The sequence below is a fragment of the Prinia subflava genome, chromosome 1 (genome assembly GCF_021018805.1).
Source record: "Prinia subflava isolate CZ2003 ecotype Zambia chromosome 1, Cam_Psub_1.2, whole genome shotgun sequence".
Taxonomy (NCBI): domain Eukaryota; kingdom Metazoa; phylum Chordata; class Aves; order Passeriformes; family Cisticolidae; genus Prinia; species Prinia subflava.
Window position 1 is genome coordinate 124,545,656 of NC_086247.1, and position 21,647 is coordinate 124,567,302.

General features: G+C 41.9%; 1 protein-coding gene across 2 annotated transcripts in view; it reads right to left on the reverse strand.

Annotated features, from left to right (window-relative positions):
* Positions 1–13,757: 13,757 nt before the first annotated feature.
* Positions 13,758–21,647, reverse strand: part of BZW2 (basic leucine zipper and W2 domains 2) — a 56,758-nt gene continuing 48,868 nt past the window's right edge. For both annotated transcript variants that reach the window (XM_063411208.1, XM_063411202.1), the window contains exons 11-12: positions 15,921–16,043; positions 13,758–14,216 (exon numbers count right to left, since the gene is read on the reverse strand). In XM_063411208.1, the coding sequence (XP_063267278.1) occupies positions 14,188–14,216; positions 15,921–16,043 (152 nt within the window). In that variant the 3' untranslated portion in view covers positions 13,758–14,187. The remainder of the gene's footprint in view (positions 14,217–15,920; positions 16,044–21,647) is intronic.

Here is a 21,647-nt window from a genome sequence, read left to right on the forward strand (position 1 = left end):
GTGAATAGTATATACCTCAACAAGACAGGGTTTCAGCTGGCTTTACTTGGAATAAATGAAGTGCTTATCTTTCCTTGGCAGTTGACCATTAAAGCATGTTCCCACACCAGTTTGGTGACATTCAGTATGCCTGAAGTTTGGTGTCGACCGTAGAATCTGTCAACAAAGCCTGTGAAGTAAAACACTGTTTATCATCAATTGTATTTCTCCATGGATGTAGAGTTTCCAATGTCCAGTCATTTTTTGTGTCACTGAGCAGGAAAATCTGAGTCATTGCAGTCACCTGAGCTGCCTCAGTTATTGAGTCACGTCAATTAATCACCTTAGTACCCAGTAACCTATGACTGAACATATGGAATCAATTAAACATACACTTAAAATGTTATCTATTGTAACAATCGAGATTTCCCCCCCCCCTCAGATTCAGTGCAAATGTCCTGTGGACATAGCCCAGTTATTTCCTGATGTGTTAGTAATGAACTGGCTGTGCCGTGGTGTTTGCTTGCAGTCATGAAATTCTCCCTGCTTCCTGGAACAAAACCAGATCCCAGCAGTGCTGTTGCACTTGTGCCATTCCATCACGGACCTTGAAGAAGCCCTTTCTGGCACTCCCAGTGAGGAATGGCATGAGTAGGCATAGCTGTTGCTTGGATCTTTGCTGTCTTACAGGTTGACACACAAGGTGTTGTGGTGCTGTTTCTTGTCAATGATCATGACGAGCCAGACGCGATAGAGAGGCGAGCCTGGCATACAGAATAAATTTGTCTCTGTTCTTTGGATCAGCGAGTCTTCTTTGCAGAGAAAAAAAAATGTGCAAAACTGTTTGGCATTTTTATTTATTTCTTCAGTGAAGCAGAGTATTGTAGATAAAGGGAAATCGGGACAGGTAGATAGGCCGTTTAAGTACTGTGGCTACAGCAACCCACAACTAGGTCAAAAATTAGCTCCTTCAAAATCACAAAGACATAGCTCCTGTTCAGTTTAATAAATCTAACAAGTGGATACAAAGGAAATAATGGTTTGTTCATCTGTGCTCTTGCAGAGACAGATAATGAGTGTAGTCTTTGGCAAACTTTCTGACCAAAATCCAAATGGCATAAAGCTCTTGGATTGAGCCTGGGAAGTTAAATTGCTATTAGGAAACTACCTAGAAGGAAGACTTACTCAAGCAGAAGCAGCTACAGGCAAGTGCAAAATTGTTGCCCTGGGTGGAGTGGCTGTATGCTCAGCCTTGCTATATACTTTTAGTGTATACTTTAGCATACACTAAAAGAAAGAGGCAAATACTTATAAGTTCAGAAGCTATGTCTTGGGATTTCTAAAGATCTTAACTGCAAGAATCACCTTCCCTCACATTTAAAATCCATTCTGAATTAAGCTGATAGAGGATTAGGATATGGAGAGTTTGCTACATCTAATGTATTGAAGAAACAACCAGAAGCTGAAAATAGCAGTATAATGGTATTTTGAATAGTAATACATAAAAGGCTTCACTGAAAGCCCAGTCCTTCTAATCAGGACCAGGATTCAGAAGTGTTCTGAAACTGAGCTGCTTTTAGTTAAGCCTGGAAGAGAAAAAGGCAGAATTCTAGATCCTGGAAATGAAGTGGTCTAGGGCTTCCTTCTGACAAATCCAGACTTACTTGGCCTGTTATGTATAAGGTGCTTGCATGTCTCTCTGGAGAGCAGGATAACAGGAAAGTAGCCTCTCCGAGAGGGTGTGTATCATACTTTGTTTCCATGGGAAGGGCATCATGGCAACATGCTGGTACCTGACCCACTGCCACATCTGTTCTTCAGGTCTGAAATAAACCCAGCAAACTTCAGTGGCAGATATAAGTCAATAACTCTGTGATTAACAGGACATTTTAATGCTTGTGGACTAACACTGGGGCGCAAGCCGTGGGAGAGTAAATAACTTTCAGATTAATTGCAGGTTTTATTTGGTTTATGTTATGTCTACTGTGAGTTCTCATTAACATTGCATCCCGAAGAGTTCCTATTTATCACATCCAGGTGGAAACCATCACCTCTTCAAGGGAGAATGGATACCATCTGCTGAATGCCCTTCCAGGTGATTCCCTGGGAGAGTTCCAAGAAATCCTAAGAAGAAGAAATCGTAAATCTTTGTAAGTACATAGCAGAGCAGAAGAGAATGGTTTGACCAGAACTTTTTATGGTGGAAGCGTAAGGGTGGGGAGAAAAGCTGGGCATCACAATGGAAATTTGGGCACCAAGGTTCTGATGCAAGTGGATTTGCTAAGTGATCATCACCAGGTGCATGTGTTGGCTGTGTCACTGTTCTCCTGTGCATGTGAGCTGTGTGATGAGGCTGTGTTGTGCCTGTCACAGAGTCACAGAGAACACAGGTTGGAGGGGACTCCTGAGGGTTATCTGATCCAACATTCAGGTCGAAACCCAAAGCTTTCCCAGAGAGACTTTAAGTCAAATTTTGAATGTCTCTAAGGATGAAGGGCAACACCAACTTGTTCCAGTGGTTGAGTACTCTCACAACCTTTCCATTATCAGAATTAACCTTGTTGCAACTTATTGCCATTGTCTTACTCTTTTGCTGTGTCAAATGAGAAGTTTGGCTCTGTCTTCATTAACTCCTTTCTGGAATTAGAAGAGTCTTCCACTTTCTGGAGTGAAAGACTGCAGTAAGATCTAACCCCAGCCTTTTTCTATGTAGAGTAAATAAACACAGTTCCATTGTCATTCCTATGTCATTTGTCCAGGAGCCAGAACAGTAATTTTTTTCCCTGTAACATCATGACTGGTACTTGCTTTTGATATCCATCCTGAACAGAAGAGAGAGAGAGATGAAGACATTTCATCCAAATCAGCAAACCCCCAGTGAAACAAATTCACAGGGCAAAGAGAAAGACAGAATGCCAAGTTTTGCTGTATCTGTTATTTCTGTAAAGCACAGTCAGTATTCTCATCCTCCTCTATTAGTGTGACTTAGCTGTGGTAAAGTTAGCTTCTGAGCTCCTTTGGTGAGCTAAGAACTTTTCAGAAAAAGACAATTTGGTCATGACCACAACCTTGAAATCATGAGCAGTAAATGTCTCAAAATTCAGAAGTTAAATTTAAAGAACCCCATTTCTTTCCTAATATCAAATCTTAAGCCAGTGTCATAACTAATTTAGACACCTGACATACATTTTGAAGCAGTTGGTTCAGTGATAATGTTATATGCCTCTAGCCAGTCATCTTTCTTCAAAACATCTCATCAGAATAGCCTAACTTCTTTTCTTGCAAACAGAAGACCTATTGCTGTGAGCTGCCAGTAATGTGAATTCAGCATTTCTGAGTGTGCATGAGGAGCATATAAAAAAAGCTATGTCTCTGAAGTTAGGAAAACAACCTGCTGCTGCCAGCCAGTCCTGCTGCATCACCACCATCATCTGTGCACAAGCTGGGAAGCAATTTCATCATCTGGTCTTTTCCCTTGGCAGCACTAAAAGCGTACCAGGTCCTCACATAAAAATTTAAAGCAACAAGAGCGCTCAGGAGTATGTTCATCTATAAGAACAGCTCTTTATTTTCCAGTAGTCTTCTTGCAAGCAGATGATACTAACGGCAGAATGGATATCTAGTAACATGGAAATAGAAGAAACAACCTTGTTTGTTACTTGAAGTGTTAGATGGTAACCCAGAGTGTGACAATGAAACCCTGCAGTCTCATGCTTATTCTGAATTCTCTGCTTTGCTCTTGAGCTATATAAATCCAGCTCCAGTGCAGTGGTAGACATATCACTGTGAAAATCAGCCCATTTGTATTGGTGTGGAGTGCATTTCTGGCTTTATGTAAGCTAAGCAGTATACAGGCTTACACATTTAAACTTAGCTTCCTGTTCTATCCTACAAGTTAGCTGCTTATGGAGTCTACTGCAAGTGCTTTTTGCCATCAGTGCCCAAACATCTGCACTGGGGACATTACACAAGCTGACAGCCAGATACTGGTATCTGCAATAAGTAATTAATCCCTTAAGCACACAGGAATCTTCTGTCAGTCAAATTGCCTTGGTACAATTTCTCTAAAAGAAAGATAAAGCTGGTAGGTCATGGCTTATCTTTCACCAAAGTTTCTTCTTGGCGTCACAAGATTTGTCTCTTTTTACCATCTGGATTCCCAGCCTGCAATCCCAGTTTAAGGTTTGCCCTTTTGAAACTGTGGGTTTCTGTCGGTGCTGATCAAGACAGCCATCAGTTGAAAATAGTTTTATATTAATTGGCCAGGTATTACCTTTGGTTTGTTCTTTTTTTTAATATGCAGTTGTTTTTTACTATACAGTTTACACAGACAAAGAGAAGTGTTCTGCCGATGTGCTAACACAGTTTCTATTTAATTGTGTACTTCATATAGGTCAAGAGCCCTTCTGCAAGAGTATAAGAGAAGCAAACAGTTAGAAAAAATAAAGTGGGTTTTATACTGTTCTATATTTTTTAAGAGAGTAAGTGAAGAATCCTAAAATAAAGTATTTGCAGTTACTGTGCTTTACAGAATGTACACTGAAATCTATGCAAATACAAAGGTAAATCTAAATTTAATTCTGCAGACAATTTTACATGATGGTGGATTTTCAAGTTTAAAATAATTAGTTTACTTCCTAGTATCAGCTGGAAGGTGTTTTTGACACCATCTTGTGTTTTATTTCCACCCTCTATGTATGACTGAGAGATGGCAGCTTGGGAAGCTGCCAGCCTGTTGCCACAGGAGTGGCTTTTCTCCTAGAGGTGTATTGAAAGTTGATGGCAGAATTTCTCTAGAGCAGGCCAAGTCATGGCAGCTGGCAGTACCCTTGGTGCTGCTTCCTTGTTGATGCCACCAAGACAGGCACAGCAGCTGACAAAGCAATAACTGGGGTGCTGATGGAAAACAAGGCTGCTTCAGCAGTAGGAAACCATTTTAAATAAGAACCAATCTTTTCAGAGGATCCAGGCTTATAAATTAATAAGTACTCTGAATAAAGTGCTCTTGAAAACTGCTTTTCTCCAGTAAATATTTCTTCCCATGATTTAGGGAGAGCAAGCAGTCAGTCATGTTAGGAGTGGAGAGATCTGGAGCACTGGCACCTCTGGGTGCACCGTGGTGCTGCCTGGTGGACCCGTTCAGTGGGATTGCTGGCATGAGGGATAAAAGATTGCTATCAGATATTATAAGTGATGGTAGGAAGCAGGCTGACAATAGTGGGACAGACTTTATGGCCCTCTTCTCAGCAGCAGCAGGCCAGGGTTTGTTTCTAGTCTCTATTCTGGCTATGGGTACAAAGAAGTTTTTCTTTGAGAAGGAAAGGAATGGACCTCAGGTCTCTTACCTGCTTATCATTGCTATACCTATGTTGGGGCTGAGACAGCACCACTTCACCCTGCTAAGTCTCTGCTGTCAGAACTCATCCAGCATTTACAGGCATCTTAATGTCTTCTTTAGGTGTCATCTCCATTTCTGAGTCAAAGGACAGTAAAGTCACAGGTCTGACAGAACAAAGAAGAAGATCTCTTAAAGGATTTACTCCAACTGCTGGGTAAATCCTTAACCACTAAGACAATTCTTCATTTCATTATTTTATTTGACACTCTTGTGTGAAAGGCATGTGCCCTTCACTGACCAAATGTTGCACTAACCAAGGCACCTCTGCATTTGGAAAGTAGAGCACACTTGATATTTTTATTCAGCAGTCAGGTTTTTTTCACAGTGCTTTATCACTTTATCTGTTTACCATTTGTTTTCCTGAGCTGGGTGATTTCTTGGATTTTTTGCCTCTGAAGAATATATTTCTGTCCATTACAGACTAGCACAGCAGTAAAAAGTGGTTGGTGAGAGGTGGCTCAGTAATATAATGATACTGTCTCCAAACACCTTCTCCAAACAGGAAGGTGTCTCTGGCTGTGATGAGAGACTCTTGGTCATCTTGTGGGGTTCTCTGGATTCTTCCATTTTATGGGCTGAACTAAAACCCCTTGGGAATTCAGAATATCTCTGGGTTCCTGATATTTTAAGTGACTTCTGGTGAGAAAAGTTAACATGAATTTCAGTATGGAAACAAAATCTCAGCTTAAATGTCATCTACAGCATGATTCAGAGCTCCCAGTTGCAGGACTGGAAGGTTGTTGCTCTGCTGTCTGTTATGTTTGTAGAAAGCCATGCTTTTGTGCTTTCCCTGTAGTTTACATTTAGGTTCCTATCTATACTATTAAAATTGTCCCTAGTGGATTCCTCCTTTGATATGGGAAGATGCTGTCCTTTTGCTTCCTCTGAGGATTAGTGTTCCCCAGAAGACCACGATTTCTCTGTGCTTTTTTCATTTTAAAACTCCAGGGTTGCTTTGGAGCATCAGCACCACCGTATGTCTCTCTTCAGTCAGTTGCCCATACAGCTGCCAGACCTCTCCCACACCCTGCTGAAGCCATTTGGAGTTTAGGGTCATGAGAACCAGTTGCTTTAGGACTTCTTTAGTAAATATATCCATGTCTTTGGTTTATCCATGCTGATTCTTCTTGCCTACGTCTGATTCTTGCATTTCATCCATCCTACTCAAGTTTAGTAATGCATAATCATGAAGCTGCACACAGGCAGAGCACAAACAAGTTTCGTTTTTTAGTAATTGAAGGGAGGATAGTTTTATTCCATTTAAATAAATTATCCAGGGGTGTGCCTTATCATCTGAGCTGCATTTTCCTGAAGAATCCTTCAGGTTCAAGGATTACCATGAGCTGCTGTTTCAATAAAGTTTCTTAAAAAAGAAATTAGTTGCTGTAACAGCCACTAAATTATAGCATAAATATGACACAAATGCTACAAAAATCACTAAATTATAGCCAGTTATTATAAAAATACTAAAATTCACCCCCCCAAAAAAAAAGTCAAGAGAACTGTGGATGTGATTATGCACAAAATGCTGTTAAGAGCTGAAATAGGAAAAAAATAGAAGTAAAGCTGTCTCTGCTCATCAGTTACAGGGATCTGGTGCGACTAGAAGAGGGTCAACACATGGGAGTGTTACATAAGTGCTGCTTGGTGCAAGAAGGGACAACACCCGACCTTGAATAATGCAGGTATTCTGAATTCTCTTTCTGTCCTGTTTTTTGTGTCGTATACTTCTCTTGGGACTACTGCTTCTCTCTCTCTCTCCTCTCTCTGTCTTTGGAGTGTTTGCTGGCTTTTCCCCTGACAAGCTACTGGCCTATTTGGGATCTCTAGGGACTGCATCCCTACAAATCTGGCTGCTGTGGTTATTTTAGTACTCGTCGCACATTTCCCTGAGGAGCAGCGGAAGTGTGCCAGATGTGGTTCATGTGCTTTGCTTCCCCAGGGCCCGGCAGGGAGGCTGTGTGCCAGCTGGAGGGACACCAAGAGGGGGCTGGAGCAGTGGCATTGGTGCCTCAGCCCCTGGGAAAGGGGGGATCCCTTTCCTTCCCCCAGTGAGGGGCTGCAGGACATGTCTCTGCACAGGCTCTTCAGCAGCTTGGGAGAGCAGACAGCTCTGATTGTAGGTCCAGAAGTTTAGCTGAGTGTGACAAAATGCTTTCCCAGTCTTTCTGGAAATCTGGGCCAACCTGTGAGGTTGAGGAAGGTGAGAAACCACAGTAAGTGAGAGGTGATCTGTCTGGAAACAGAAGACATTTCCATGTTGGATTTATTGAATTATGTGTGGTTTGTGATGGAGAGAAATCAGGACATTCTCAGCTGGGTACAGGATGAGATACCCATTAATCAGAAATCAGCATTAATGGTTTCTTCTGGAACAGCTTTACAGGTTCATTTTTCTGGATTCACTAATTTCTTAAACACAAAGCAAAATGCAGAAGAAACAAATAAGAAAAAAAAGCTTTCTATTAACCCCAGAATACCATTGTCTTGATAAAATCACAGAAAACTGGGGTTTATTTTCAAAAGGTGGGAAAAGTATAATCTTCCAGGTCTCCCACTGCTTCCATTTCTTGACACCAGAAAAATTTCTGGTAATGGAAGTAGAGTGTCATCTCCAGGCTCTTTCAGATGTCTTTGCCTTGCTGTTATCCCAAGGGCCTGGATTGTAGGGACTGAAAGGAACAGAGTTGATGTAGGGATGGGCAGCAAGCCTCACGATAAATTCACCTTCTCTATCTATGTCATCAGTAAAAGAGAGAGAGTCTGTGACAATTTTTTACCTTTTCTTTCACTTACTGTCCTACTTATTCCACAAACTGTAAATTATCTGCCTTCTCATTTCCCTCTAGAATCTCCTTCAGTATTGCAGATACTATCTATTTTCTCTTGGGTGGTCTTACTGATACAAATCTAACTAAATTTTAGATCAGTTTTTCTCAGTTGGTTTTTATTTTTTCAAGGCTGCTGCTTCTATTTTGGACCTGGGGAAGGCAGTGGAGTTGAAAGCTTATTGATTTTTTTCCCAGCTACACTAGTGGATTTAATAACATAGGCCTGGCTAAAAACCTTATTTTGATCATACCCTGGGATACATCAACAATACTGTTTTGTTATTTCTTCTAGCATAATTTATGGCTGTCAGTGCTATGAAAATATCCCAGCAGTAAGTAGTAACGATATGGAGAGTGTTAGGTTAGCCCATTTCATCAGGGAAAAACTAACAGAAAAATCTCAGGCAACTGATGCACTTTGAGAGGCTGCAACACAAATGTATCTTCTTGTTATGAAGTTGCCATGATACAGTCTTTTTTTTTGTTGTTCACTGTGGGTTGAATAAATTTTTTTATGTTTCTAAATCAGCGAAATCTGGTGTTCAGGGTGTGTTTCTCCATGCTGGTGATGTTCCAGAGCAGTTTGCAGTCTCCCTGCAGTCCTGTGGGGTGAGGGGTGCTGAACAGCATGGAAGCAGACACTCGAATCTTGTAACACCATCAGTAGAGGAGCTGTGGTGAGCGTAGGACAAGTAAGCAGTTGTTAACATTGAACTCTTATACGAGACACTTGAGCTGAGGCAATTGAGTTTCTGGCAGCCATGGGAGGGACAGATCCAAGCACCAAAATGTTACCTGTCAGTCTGCAGCTGTGTCAGATTAGCAGCTCCAGCACTGCTCTCCTCCCTCGTGCATATGCAGCCCAGCAATGCCTGTCCCATGGGCAGGGGCCACGTCCTGTATGTCTGCAAAACAGAGCCGTGCGTGGGGCGCTGCTTGCTGACCGCTGAGACTGACAGGTGCATTGCTGTGCTGCATCCGTGTGGGAGAGGCAGCGGGAAAACAAGCACGGACCCTTCACTCTCCTAATCCGGATCTCCTCAGCTGAGTGCTCAGGACGCTGCTCTCCCAGCATGGACTCCAGGGCAGCAGGGAGCCGTGGTGCTGACTCCAGCCTGCACAGCTCCTGGAGAAGTTCCTGAGGTTCTGTAAGCTCAGTCCTCCTTCTCATCAGGAAATAACATTGATAAACTGGAAAGGAGCCCCTGAACCCCCTGCTGGTGTGTGGTGTGATGTGAGCTACCAGGCCCCTGTGGGAGGAAACTGAGGCTGTCACCGTGGTGTTAATCAGATTCCTGCCAGGAAAAAATAGCAACTGAGCTATTTTAGTCATCCAGGACAGCAGTGCAGTGGCTCTGTGACATGGACCAAATACAGGTCACATGAACAGCCCGGGAGTGCTCGCCTGCCTGAATCGTGTCTTCTGCAGGTGTTGGCATAACTTCCCCTCCTGGGATTTGTTTTCATTTACATGAAGCTATAAAGGCCCATGTGGCTAGTAAGGAGCAAGAATTAACTTTTGCTTAAAATATCATAGCAAAAACAAAACCAAAAGCTTGGTGGAAAAGTGGAAGAAGTCAACCCTTGCTTTTTTATTCCCCCTTCAAAATCATAAGATGTGGCTTTTTCTGGAAAATATATACTTATGTAATTTGTCCTAATTTTGGTTCTTAATAACCAGCACAGCTCAGTGAGGGCTGAATGGTTGCTGCAATTAACCCATGTAATGTTATTTGTGGCTCTTTTTGAGAAAGGACTGGTTCGTCTCAGCCCACAAGTCTTATTTTAGATAATCACCATTTTTAAGTGCAAATGTGACTATAAAGGTAGTTATTCTTGTCCATGAACATGACAGGAGCTTAAAAGCCTTTGAGATGCCAGAAGGGACCTGTTAGAACTACCAGGCAGTTTACCAGTGCCTCAGTTAAGGGCATGCTTGGGAGCAACAGGCTTTATTCTCCAAATGCTGTTTAGAATAACCTGGCATGACTCATTCACCATGTGCCCCCCATCTGCAACCACTCTAGGCTGAACCCACTGGCTCTGGTAGGTCACATTTTGAGGAAGGGGTTCAAAGCAGAAATCAGAGTTCAGCAACCCTACACCCTTCCATTAGTGAACATAAGGGATTGGGCCACCTTTTCTTGCCCTCTGTTTGCCTTGAAGTGCTGGCCTGCCCTTGCTGAAGTGCACAAGCTGAAGTAAAGCTGTGCTGCTCAAACACAGACATGAAGACGCTTGTTTCTTGCAGCTAATGCAGTACCAAAGCTGCTTGTCAGTGCCCTGACCCACGCACCACCCCAGGGGAGCTGTGCTGGGAGCGGGAGCCCCACAGAGAGCTGCACCACATCCTCAGCCCAAGTGTTACCTGGAGTGGGGAGGAAGGGCCTCCAACTCCCTGGTCCATCAGTCCCTCAGTGCTGCTCGCTCAGTGCATGGTGTTCTGGTCAGAGCTCTGCCCCTTAAAACTGTGGATTGTGGCAGCACTGAAGGAAAACACAACTCCCACACCCAACCATTTATGAGGCATTGTTTAACACTACTTTTTACTAAACAGACTGGGGAGGGGGAAGGCTTTGAAAGACTTGAGAAAATGGCTTTATATTGCTTGAAGAGCCACTTTTGTGGAAAAATCTAAATTGTGCACACGCACATGACCACCTACATATCCCTCTGTCTCCCAAGTGTGGTCATGGAGTGGACTCTGGGATCTTGTAGGGGATCTCACCTGGCAGATGCTGGTTTCTCTGGATGATAAATGCCTTTCTTGCTCAGCCAGCGTGCAGCTGCCACAGGGATGAGGTTGGGGATTTTTCCATCACTCCTTTTGGCACAGGTCTGGCTGCTGAGTTTGGGATGTGCTGACCAAGCAGAAAAGGGTGATGCTGGCACAACAGGTCATCACCCTGGGGGTAAATCTTTACCAGCCAAAGCATGGTAATGGTGAAGCAGGATTGCTGTTGAAAAACAGTGCAGGGAGTTCAGCTCGATGATGGTTTGTGATCTGGGGGATTACCGACTGCAGTGGGCTGGAAGCCCCCTTTGCACAGGGCTTGACATAGTTAGACAAGCCTGCAATGCAATTAGGTAGTTGGAACAGCAGGAAAGAGGAACTGTGTCAGCCCCTTTCAGATTCATAACCAGCACTTCAACCAACCTCACTGTAAATCCTCACTGTTGCATCCCAAGGATGATGTGGTCTCTCTCCCGGAGAGCATTTGTATACCAGAGGAAAGTTTTAAAGCAATATAATTGGCTTTCTTAGTTAAAACCTCAGCACAATTTCAGAAAGGAGAGGCCAGAACAGAAGAATCACCTTCAAATTCAGCAATCCCCATTTGAAAGTGCACCCTATTGCAATTTATTGTTAAGTAAAAGATGTACAGTTCTGACATTAAGACTGCAGTTTCAAAATTGAATGCAATATATGCGAAGCACATTTTCTGTGAAGTATCTTTTTATTTTTACAAGACAACTGATTCCATATTTAAAACATTTAAAGCATTTGGTGCTAACTGTAGCTTTGATTTCTCTAGCAGAGAAACATTAATTCAAGAGCTGTGTTGAAGAAATGCCTTGGGTTAGGAACGTTTTTAACTGAAATGCAGAGTCCAAAGGTTTCAAGGGAAGGGCACTTTGCCTGAAGGGAGTCACATTAAAAGCTCTGCCCAGCTTCTAATCTACAGGTTTCCTGAAAAACCTTATCATTACACGTTTTTGTACTGACATTCAGTCTGATGCAAACCAGATCTATTTGTATTTGTGCCCCTACCTAGTTTAGTTACCGGCATACATGTGAAATGCTGGATGAAAAAATACACGTTAAGTTCCCACCTGAACTGGTCTCAGAGATTAACTGGGAAAAATTCCTGAAAACCAGATTCAGAAACTGTTATTTCCCTATGATTTTCCTAGGGGAGGGCAAGCTGAGAGTGGCTCCCAGGAGCTACACATTAGGCACGATATGAACACAGAAGACGTAGGGCTCTGGGCACTGCGTGACTTAAAAGTGAACAACTCCAGTCAGCCCAGAGTGCAACTCCTCACCCTGCTCCAAATCACAAGTCTCAGCTTGGCCACCAGCCCTGTGCTAAAAACACTCATTTCTCTCCAACACAAAGTCTATAAATGGAGCTAGGACAACCATGTCAGCAATCTCTGAACAGCTCAACTTGGCAGGGACCTGGAACGATCATTGGGTGCAACTCTGGTGCCTGGCTTGGAGGCACCTGAATTCAGTGCAGTGGATCCACTCAGCCCTGCTTGTACCTGCAGTGTGCTGGGGGCACAGTTGCAGCAGGCACCCCAGATTTGCTGCCTTTGGCCTTGCAGTGCCTCTTGCAGCCGATGATTTCTGTCTCCAGCAGATGGCCCAGGCAGCCCACAGCCAGCGTGCCTGGCTCTCCCTGGCAGTCTCACTGCAGGGAAATGGAACTGTGATCTCTGCACATTACTTGAGACTGGCACCTTCAAAATCAGCCTAAGTTTAAGATTATACAAAAATTGGGTTTGTGTACACCAAACTAAATATCCATTAGTACCTCAGGAAACGGGAATTTTGAATTTAAGATGTTTCTAGCAATAGCAGCCGCATATCAATGACTCAGTACTGCCACGTCTCAGCTGCAGAGTTTTGTGCATGGGTTTTCAAGCCCAGCAAATTTATTTTCTGTAATAACAAGGACCAAAATAGAAAGTATGCAGCTAATGCATCAGTTCGGCTTTTTAATAGGGCTGGCTCTGGTCTTCTCAAACTTACTGGAAATATCACCATGACATATTTCCCCTTCCAAAGATCCGTACCTGCTAGGAAAATAAATGTTGTACTAGATGGAAAGCCATCACTCAACAGCACTTGATTTCCACTTGCTCACTTGCTGTTTACAGTAAAGCCAGATACATGGTGAGACACAACACTTACACTCATATGATCTGTGGTTTGTATGAACTGTTGACTTTCCCTCAGAAAAATCTGTACTATCTGTTTGTTAGCTTATTGGTTTCTAATTACAAAATACACCACTTCATTAATTGAATCTGCCCTGTCATGCTTTTCCCCTGTAAGAATACAAGCCTGGCTTTTCTAAACCTAATGTAAATAAATTTCAGATTTTACATGTGATGACTTCTAGTCATGCATGTTTTGAAGCTAATTCTTCTATAATGAGACAATTTGTCTTTCAAAATTCAGCAATCACCAATAACTGGGTGTAGTTTGAACTGAGCAGAGCATATTATTCTATATACCATTTGCATAAACTATACCTGCAAAACTGGGACTCCACAGATTTGTTCCTGTACATTTTCTTTGAATTAAGAAACAGAATGAATCAGTATTTGCTATGGAATATGGGTAATCTGTCCAAAGTTGTATGTAAGGATAGGAATGAATATTTGACGGTGATCCCTACACCAGTTAACTACAGCTGCTGATTTTTTGGGGAAGAAGTATGAAAATGGTCTGTTGGCATTCTTGTGTAATTTTTACTTCAAAAATCATAAATACTTTGGCAAGCCAGAACTTTAAATACACACTAATACCACAAAACTAAGATATAAAAGCCATTTATTCAAAAAAATGTGGTGGTGTCAAATCACATACACAAGCCAATATTGAGCTACAAACACAGACCAAACAGTTCTATAAACAGAAATTGGAGTGTTCATATACCATAGTACCTGAAAAAGACCGTTAATAAAAAGGAGTCCATAAGTATTTCATTTCACTTTTTCTATATGGCTCCTTGCTGAATGTCTTTGCCTAAGTTAGTGTGTACACTGAGCCAGAGGTAGAGTCCCAAGAAAAGCATCTAATGCCTCAGGGCTCCATTAAAAACCTTTATTCTTCTAAACAAAAGGAAAGTCTAGTCTATAGTTTTCTGTATGACACTGAAGTAAAGCCTCTTTGCTTGAACAGTACGGCATTCCCAAGCGCATTTGGCATTAACCTAGATTGAGACTGTGCTTTGTGGAACCACCTCAGTTCTCCTCCCCTTCGGACTCCGACTCTAGAAGAGAAGAGAGTAAAACACTTCATGTAGGTTGCACAAGGACACTGATGTGAGTAATCCTGTGAAAATAACAAGATATCCTTCCAAAATGAAAATTTTCACCACACCTAGCAGTTCCTAGGAAAGGCTGGCAGATCAAACAAGAAAGAAACACACAGCTTCAGGAGATGAAGGTTTGCTCTGCTGCCCTCCGTGGTGGAGCTCTCAATTTACAGACCTGTCACTAAAATTTTCACCATGTTGCTATGGATGATTCTGGTCCTCATCTGCAGAGCCACACGATGTGTACCTGAGCTGAGTTTAATAAAGGATCAGCATTATTCACTCATTCTTCTCATCTCTATGAGCAGACTGTACTGCTCTCATCCAGGAAGCACCTTTAAAACTATTTGCTTTGCAAGTATCAACCAGCATCACCCTCCAGCCTATCTAGAAATGTTCAGTGGTGTTACCCTACAGGAGGTATGAAACATATACAAACCAAATTTTTTGATGTTTTTAATAGCATAAAATAAAGTTCATTTAGTAATAGAAGCAGAAGAAGTAGAAGTAACCTAGAAGCAGGAATACACATGCTGGTTTTGTAACCTAAAGCTACTTTGCATCATATTGCATTTCTGTGTTCACCTGACAGGAAAGGGATCACTGCCAACAAATATTACACCATAGATCAGATTTCTGAGAGCAAACATGGTCTGCGTGTTCTTACAGAAACATTTCGTCTCCGTTTGTACTGGACTTTGTAATTAAGGACATCTGGCAGAGGGGACATGCAGGAAAGGATAAAAATAAAGAGCAGACGAGGCATACAAGCAGAAAATTAAAAAGGGGGGGAAAAAAAAGCTTAATTAGACCAAGCTTGCCCATCCAACCTCTCAAGTGTGAATGCAGCTGAAAAAAAAAAGCTTAATTAGACTAAGCTTGCCTATCCAAAATCTCAAGTGTGAAAGCAGCTGCCATTTTTATACTGTTACCTGAACATGTGAATTACTGCTAAGTTTTATCTGTTCCTTGTCACTAGTACATATTCCCTCCAAGTTTATAAAATAATTATATTAAATGGATACAAATGAACCTTAATAGTTCTATCCCTATCTATTATACATGGATTTATCTTCCCAACTGATGGAGAATTCTTTTTCCATGTAAAAAAAGATAACTTCCTTATTCAGTAGAAGTATTTTCTTATCAAGAACATGAGGAAAACCAAGTTAGGGACTAAATAAACCAGTTTCCTTTCTAAATAACCATTTTAAAGCAGCAAATACAGACCATATAATGTTAACCTGACCATCAACTAAAGCCAGTTTCAAGAGCCAGGGTGCAGGTAAGCTCATGCTATGTGCCATTAAACATGACAATAGTAAAAAAGGCACTGAGACAGAAAACTGTGTGGCTGCAGGTGTTAGCACCAAGGTACTTCATGCTGTCATCAGTGCAGAGCTCCTCCCTGCAGAAGCTAGAAGAGTTTATCTATAAACAAGTGGTACCCAATGAATAAAGGACTTCACAGGAACATCATAATCACTAACAAAGCAGCAAGTGTTGTTAGGCTTAGGCATGCCTGCAAACAATTGAGATGGTCATGCCTGCTATTTTGTATTTTGAGTCCTGAATACCTCATATCCTGGTACAACTAAAATGAAAAAAAAAAAATTGTTTTGCGAAGAGACCACCATAGTTCTTCAAATGAACCCATACCTTCTTCAGCGTTTTGCAGCCACTCCACAAATTTCTTCATCTGGTCAAGAAAAACACTTTTGCCTTTAGCGACATGTGCTTCTTTATACCACTTGAGAATAGCTTCTTCACTCAGAACATCAGCTGAAATACAGATCAGTGTTTGTAAAAAAAAAAGTATTTTTGAGAGATTGGCAGATTTCGAACATGAGAGGAGAAAGATTTTTAAAGGCAGTATAAAGCTAATATGATTGCAGTAGAACAAGCTTTGCATCATCTATATTAAGCTACAAATATAGAATATTTGATGCATATAATGGGTTCCAGATGCAATAAAATGTGTAATGTATTAGGCCTAAAATAAAGTATCAAACATTGTGCTTCTGTCAAGAAGAGTTCTTTATTCATCTGTTTTAAATATACCACATAAGACTGCTGGATAAAAGAAATATAATAATCAGCCTGCACATCTTGGAAGTTTTACCACAGTAAGAATTATCATGCCTTTTCTTGCTGCTGTATCACAGAATTGTGCATGGTTCTAGAAGTCAGAAGTGACAGATACCTCCTGACTGAACACTAAAGAGACAGCCAGTAGGGCTTTTTTGCAATCATTTCCCCCTAAAGGTCTTATTTTGTTTTTAGCTACTAAGTTTTAAGGTCACTATTCAGACCACCCACTGAATTGGCTTGGATGGACAGCACAGCTGACATTTTAATGTCAAACATCAGAACAAAATAGCTGTCAGTTACGACCCGTGAGACTGAGCGCAATTCAGAATAAAGAAATACTAATAAATAGCAAGGACACTTATTGTTACCAACATGTGCAAATTTAGGTCTAGCAACAGACCTCTAGCTCCAGGACAAAGCTCCTGTGATCCAGCCAAGCCAAGTATCTCAGTAATTGATGGCTGTGGAGGCAAAATCTGGGATCCGCAATGGCATTTTGGCAGTTATATAACACAAGAGGCAAGAACAAACAACAGCATCAACAACAACAAAAAATCAAACTGTATTTGTTCTATAAAAAGACTAAAGACAGCTTTCTACACCTCATTAACATTTCCATTCTTTTTGTCTTTGAACAAACTACCCTTCCTGCTCCAAATCAACACATTTTTGTACTTCATTGCTTCCCTGAGCCTCTGGTGCCATCCCACCCACTGGGTATTTGCTTGCCAAGGCACCGACCCTGACCATCACCTTCTGCTTCAGCCTGAAGTTAGAGCAGATGTGGCAGGAAAGGGAAGAAGACAAACTGAAACAAATGACACTAAAACCCCAAAGCATCCGATCAAATGAGACAGAGGAGACACATTTCACATATGCTGTTGAATAATAAACAGATGGACGCAACCAGGGATACGTTTGAACTTAATCAAAATTATTCCAAGACATTCAACAGTAACTGAGTATGAAATCTCCCTGAAAATTAGGAATTTAGTAAATGCATGTGACTGGAAATTATCTTGTCTTTCAAGCACTTTTCCAAAATAAAACCTCTTCTGCAGTTTACTGCAGCTGACAGTAAAGCTGAGAAAATGCACGGAAAACAGGACTGAGCTGGCTCTAGGCTTTTTCTGTACATATAAATTGTGCTTAGTGAACCTACAAGAGGCACAAAAATCCACCATCTTCCTGAAATCACAACCTGTCACACGTAACATTTTCTCCAATATTACAGAAACACTGGAGACAAGGAAGAGGTTTTGAACATGTTGCATTAAATGCTCAACAGCAGCTCAAAGGCATTCAATGCAAAAGTATTTAATGAATCTGGATTTGAATTTAGCATAACTGAAAATATTTCACATGGACTCATGAACCTGCAGTTTAATGTAAAAGTGCATGTGAAAAGATGACATTTACCTCAGAGTCCTGAAGTTCACACAACTACATCTGCAAAATTACACAGGGTATGACACATAATGACAGGCAAAGAAAATCAGGAGAGATTTCAGGAAAAAAAAACAACAACCAAAAAACCCAAGTAGAGCAACCCTGTCCCCAAGCTCTGGGGCACTGTGGACATTCCCAAGTATGAAGCTGCTTTATAGAAGTGCTGAAGCCTATTCCTAATGACAGGTCACATTATGATACTGTACAAGGAAGTACCTCCAGGTAGGCACATAGCTCAGTTCAAAAGTAACAGGACTTAAGTCTGGGGTTTTTTTATTTGAAGCCCATAAGCTCAATGGTTTTGTTGCCAAAGGGGAAAGTGCAATTTCTCTCTCCCTTCCCAAAACCCCAATCTAATAAAAGCAGCATGTAATCTCACTGTGTGCCTCAAAGATTAAAACATTCGCAAGTCTGGAAGATGAAAAATTTGCCTGTATTTAACTCCATGGCAATAAACCTCCTAGCCTAACAGAGAAGAACAAAATGCCCTGAACTACAAAAAGGACAACTGCAATGCTCTTTTAATATCTAAGAAATGTTATGTGCAATACATTCATGCCTCCAGTGCTCATAAGGGTTGGCATTCTCCCACCAGTACAAAGATGCTCAGTTCAACAATCATGCAGGACAGGGTGTAGTTAATCATACCTCCAAGTTTCTCTGAAGCAGTGGGAAGGGAAAATGGAAGGAGGATGGAGGGAATGACTCATTTTGTATATATATAGCTATTCCTCATCAAAGTTGATTACAGATATATTTTAATGGCTGAGGCTGAGCACTGCGGTTTGTGGGCGTGTGCACATCACTTTCACTGCAGTCCCAGGTGATGTCAGCCCCGAGAGCTGCTCTTCCTGCAGGTGCAGCCGACTGCCACCCCAACCACCCACGGCCAGAGCCTCCAGGGACAGCCCTTGGGGAAGGGAGAGGCTGCAGAGCACAGCCTGAACAGCCCAGACTCTTTTCTTCAGGGTGAACTGGAAAGTTACTTGAAGTTCAGGTCTCAGCTTTGCACTCAGTCACCCGCTTCAAATGAATTTCTGCTTTTAACTCAAACCACATAGCCATGGGCAGTAAAGGGAAAAGCACACCCTGGCAGCTGCCAACACAGTCAATCAATCTGCAAAATTCAACTCTATTGCAGCTAACCCAGCTGGGAGAACAGGGCCTTCAGACAAGGGTTCTTTCAATGCAAGGAATGTCCCCCACAGTACGGTTAAGGCCTTTCTGGTTTGTCTTGGGTTTTTCCCAGGAAAATTTTGCATCAAGTACCACAAAAAGTACTTGAATAATGAAGTTATTTAAAGATAATTGTGATCCATTAAAAAACAAAGCCCCTGTATGAAGTGGAACTTGAAGATCGCATTCTTCTAAGCGTTTCCTGCAGAGTTTGACAATCTCTGTCAGTCTGCATCATTTGGTTGCTTATATCTGTACTGCAAAACAATATCTCTGAGGCCAATTATGCCTCAAACCAGAGCCCTACTTCACGTGTACTTGCAATCAGCTATTTCTTCTTGTATTTTGTAAATGCTGTCTTGAATTCTAATGAAAAAGAACACAGAGGCTTTGTGTTTGCTGTTCAAAGGGTGAAATTCTGACCCTCATGAAAAGAATGATCATTAATTTCAACAGTGTCAAGATTTCACATTTGATATTTCAAGGACAGACACAAACTAAAAGAAAGGGTGAAACAAAACAGGTGAATATGATACATAGCATGCATTCCAATAACAACAGTGCTTGTTTTACCAACAGTTATGGGACAGACTGCAACACAGAAGGCACTCCAAACAACATACACCTTACAATGCTAGCAAGGAAGCCAGCACACTTACTGAGTGCCACACAGAATTCAGCAATCCTTATTCTGCAACTGGCTTTTAGATATTGGTCAAAATGCAGCTGTCAGATTAACAATTGTGCTGGCTTTAAGTGAAAACCAGAGAAGCCAGATCCCAGCCAGGGATCAGTATAGAACTGGACAGCTTATTTTCCACTATATTGTCTCAGGAACACAAGGGTAGAGTAGTAGTAATAACAACAACAACAACATGTCAACAAGCTTTAACCAACTACAGAACTGCTTTTGGAAATTATACCTACAAGCCAGTAAGTAGCTGCTGATACTTACGGGAAAACAGGGCTTGGGTTTACATTGGGGAAAAAATGGATGCTCCTTCTTGTTTAGAGACAGAAAAATAAAAAATCAGCACCACAGACTTTCAAGATCTTCTAGGTGCTAATGAGCCTCAGCTGTCAACATGTTTAGGTATTTCCAGGTAATTCACAGGAAAGTAGTGCAAGGGCTATTTTATGATGGACATATGGAAAGCATTGAGATGCAAGATGTTGGACATGCTGATGAGAGCAGTCACAGAACTACATTAGTAAAAGCATGACTGGCATTAGGTGCCTATTATCACTGCTGACTATATTTTTATAGGAAGCACTCCCTCATGAGTAACAAGCAACAAACTGTCCACATTCATGCTAGTACAAAGCTGCATTTTTATCTGCCCATTCACAGATATTCAGATACCTTTATTTGTCACTAGATGAAGTTCATTAGGAACCCTGTAACCTCTCCAGATCCTGTGCATGCTACACTTAAGAACAGAAAGGGGACGCAGGTTGTCAGCTGTTCCCTCACCACTGACACAGCCAGTAACTGCTTTAGGGGGCTTTTCTCCTCGGCTATTAGGAAACAGAAGATACGCTGTCATTGGGAAGTTACCTAAATAAAGTGTATGTCTCTAAAAAGAGTTGATGGCTTGGTTTTAGTGGATAGATATGAACTGGGGAGAAGGAGAGCACTGAAACAAAGAAGAGGCAGGCAGCATGGCACTGCACAAGCCACACCACGAACCATTAAAGCTCAATACAGTCATGGAGAAGAAACAGAATTGAAGGTCTAGTCCTCCCAGAATCTTCCCTGGTTGACAAAGCAGCATGTCCTCACCTAATGGACACTGCTTAACTCCAAAGCTACCAAAACCAGATGGAGCTGATGCTCCCTGCATCCAGCATCCAGAAGAACCCCATGGCAGTGGCTGCAAGGTCAGGCAAGCAGTTGGCAGCAGGTCTGTCCAACGGGGCAGATCGGGGCCAGGACGGGCTGGCAGCTGTGCTGCTGCATGACTGCATCAGACAGCAGAGGCAGGTGCTGCAGCGCGCCCGCCCCAGACACTCCAGGCAGGAATGCAGGCACAGCAAATATTGCACACATTGGACAGACCACACGGTAGCTCCAAACTCTCCTCTAGACATCACGTGAATCCTAAACAGTACTGTGGCACCTGCACTGCTGAGGCTGAAGTCTTCTCAGCACTCCAAACAAGCCTGCCCAAGTAATCTCCAGAGTCAGAACAAGAGCACATGGGGTGAGCATAGTAGATGGGAACTAGGTCCTTCAAGCATGTTAAGTGTAATGTACAATTCAGTGATATATTTCCTTTTTAATTTTTAAATGCAAAGCAATGTCAGAGTTGCTCTTACAGGCTCACACAGTAATGAATCTACAAAAACTCTGAAGGCAATCCTACACAAGACTATTTCTGGTTTGACCATCAGTTATGCTCTGAGCGTGCAGCAATTACGCCTCTCATTCACCATGTCCGAAGCAAATGTTCTTTTCCAAAGAAAACTGAATCAAGTGATTACTGCAGCTTGCAGCTTCAAGTTGTTCTACAGTCATTAATAGTATCTACACATTGTAGAATTTGAGGGTAGGACAAGGTGCATTGCTTTTTCATTTATCATTGAGGCCACGCTATATTGAAAGGCTAGAAATAAATCCACATGACTCACTTCCTTCTGCAACCATGAAATTATTGTAACAGTTGGAAT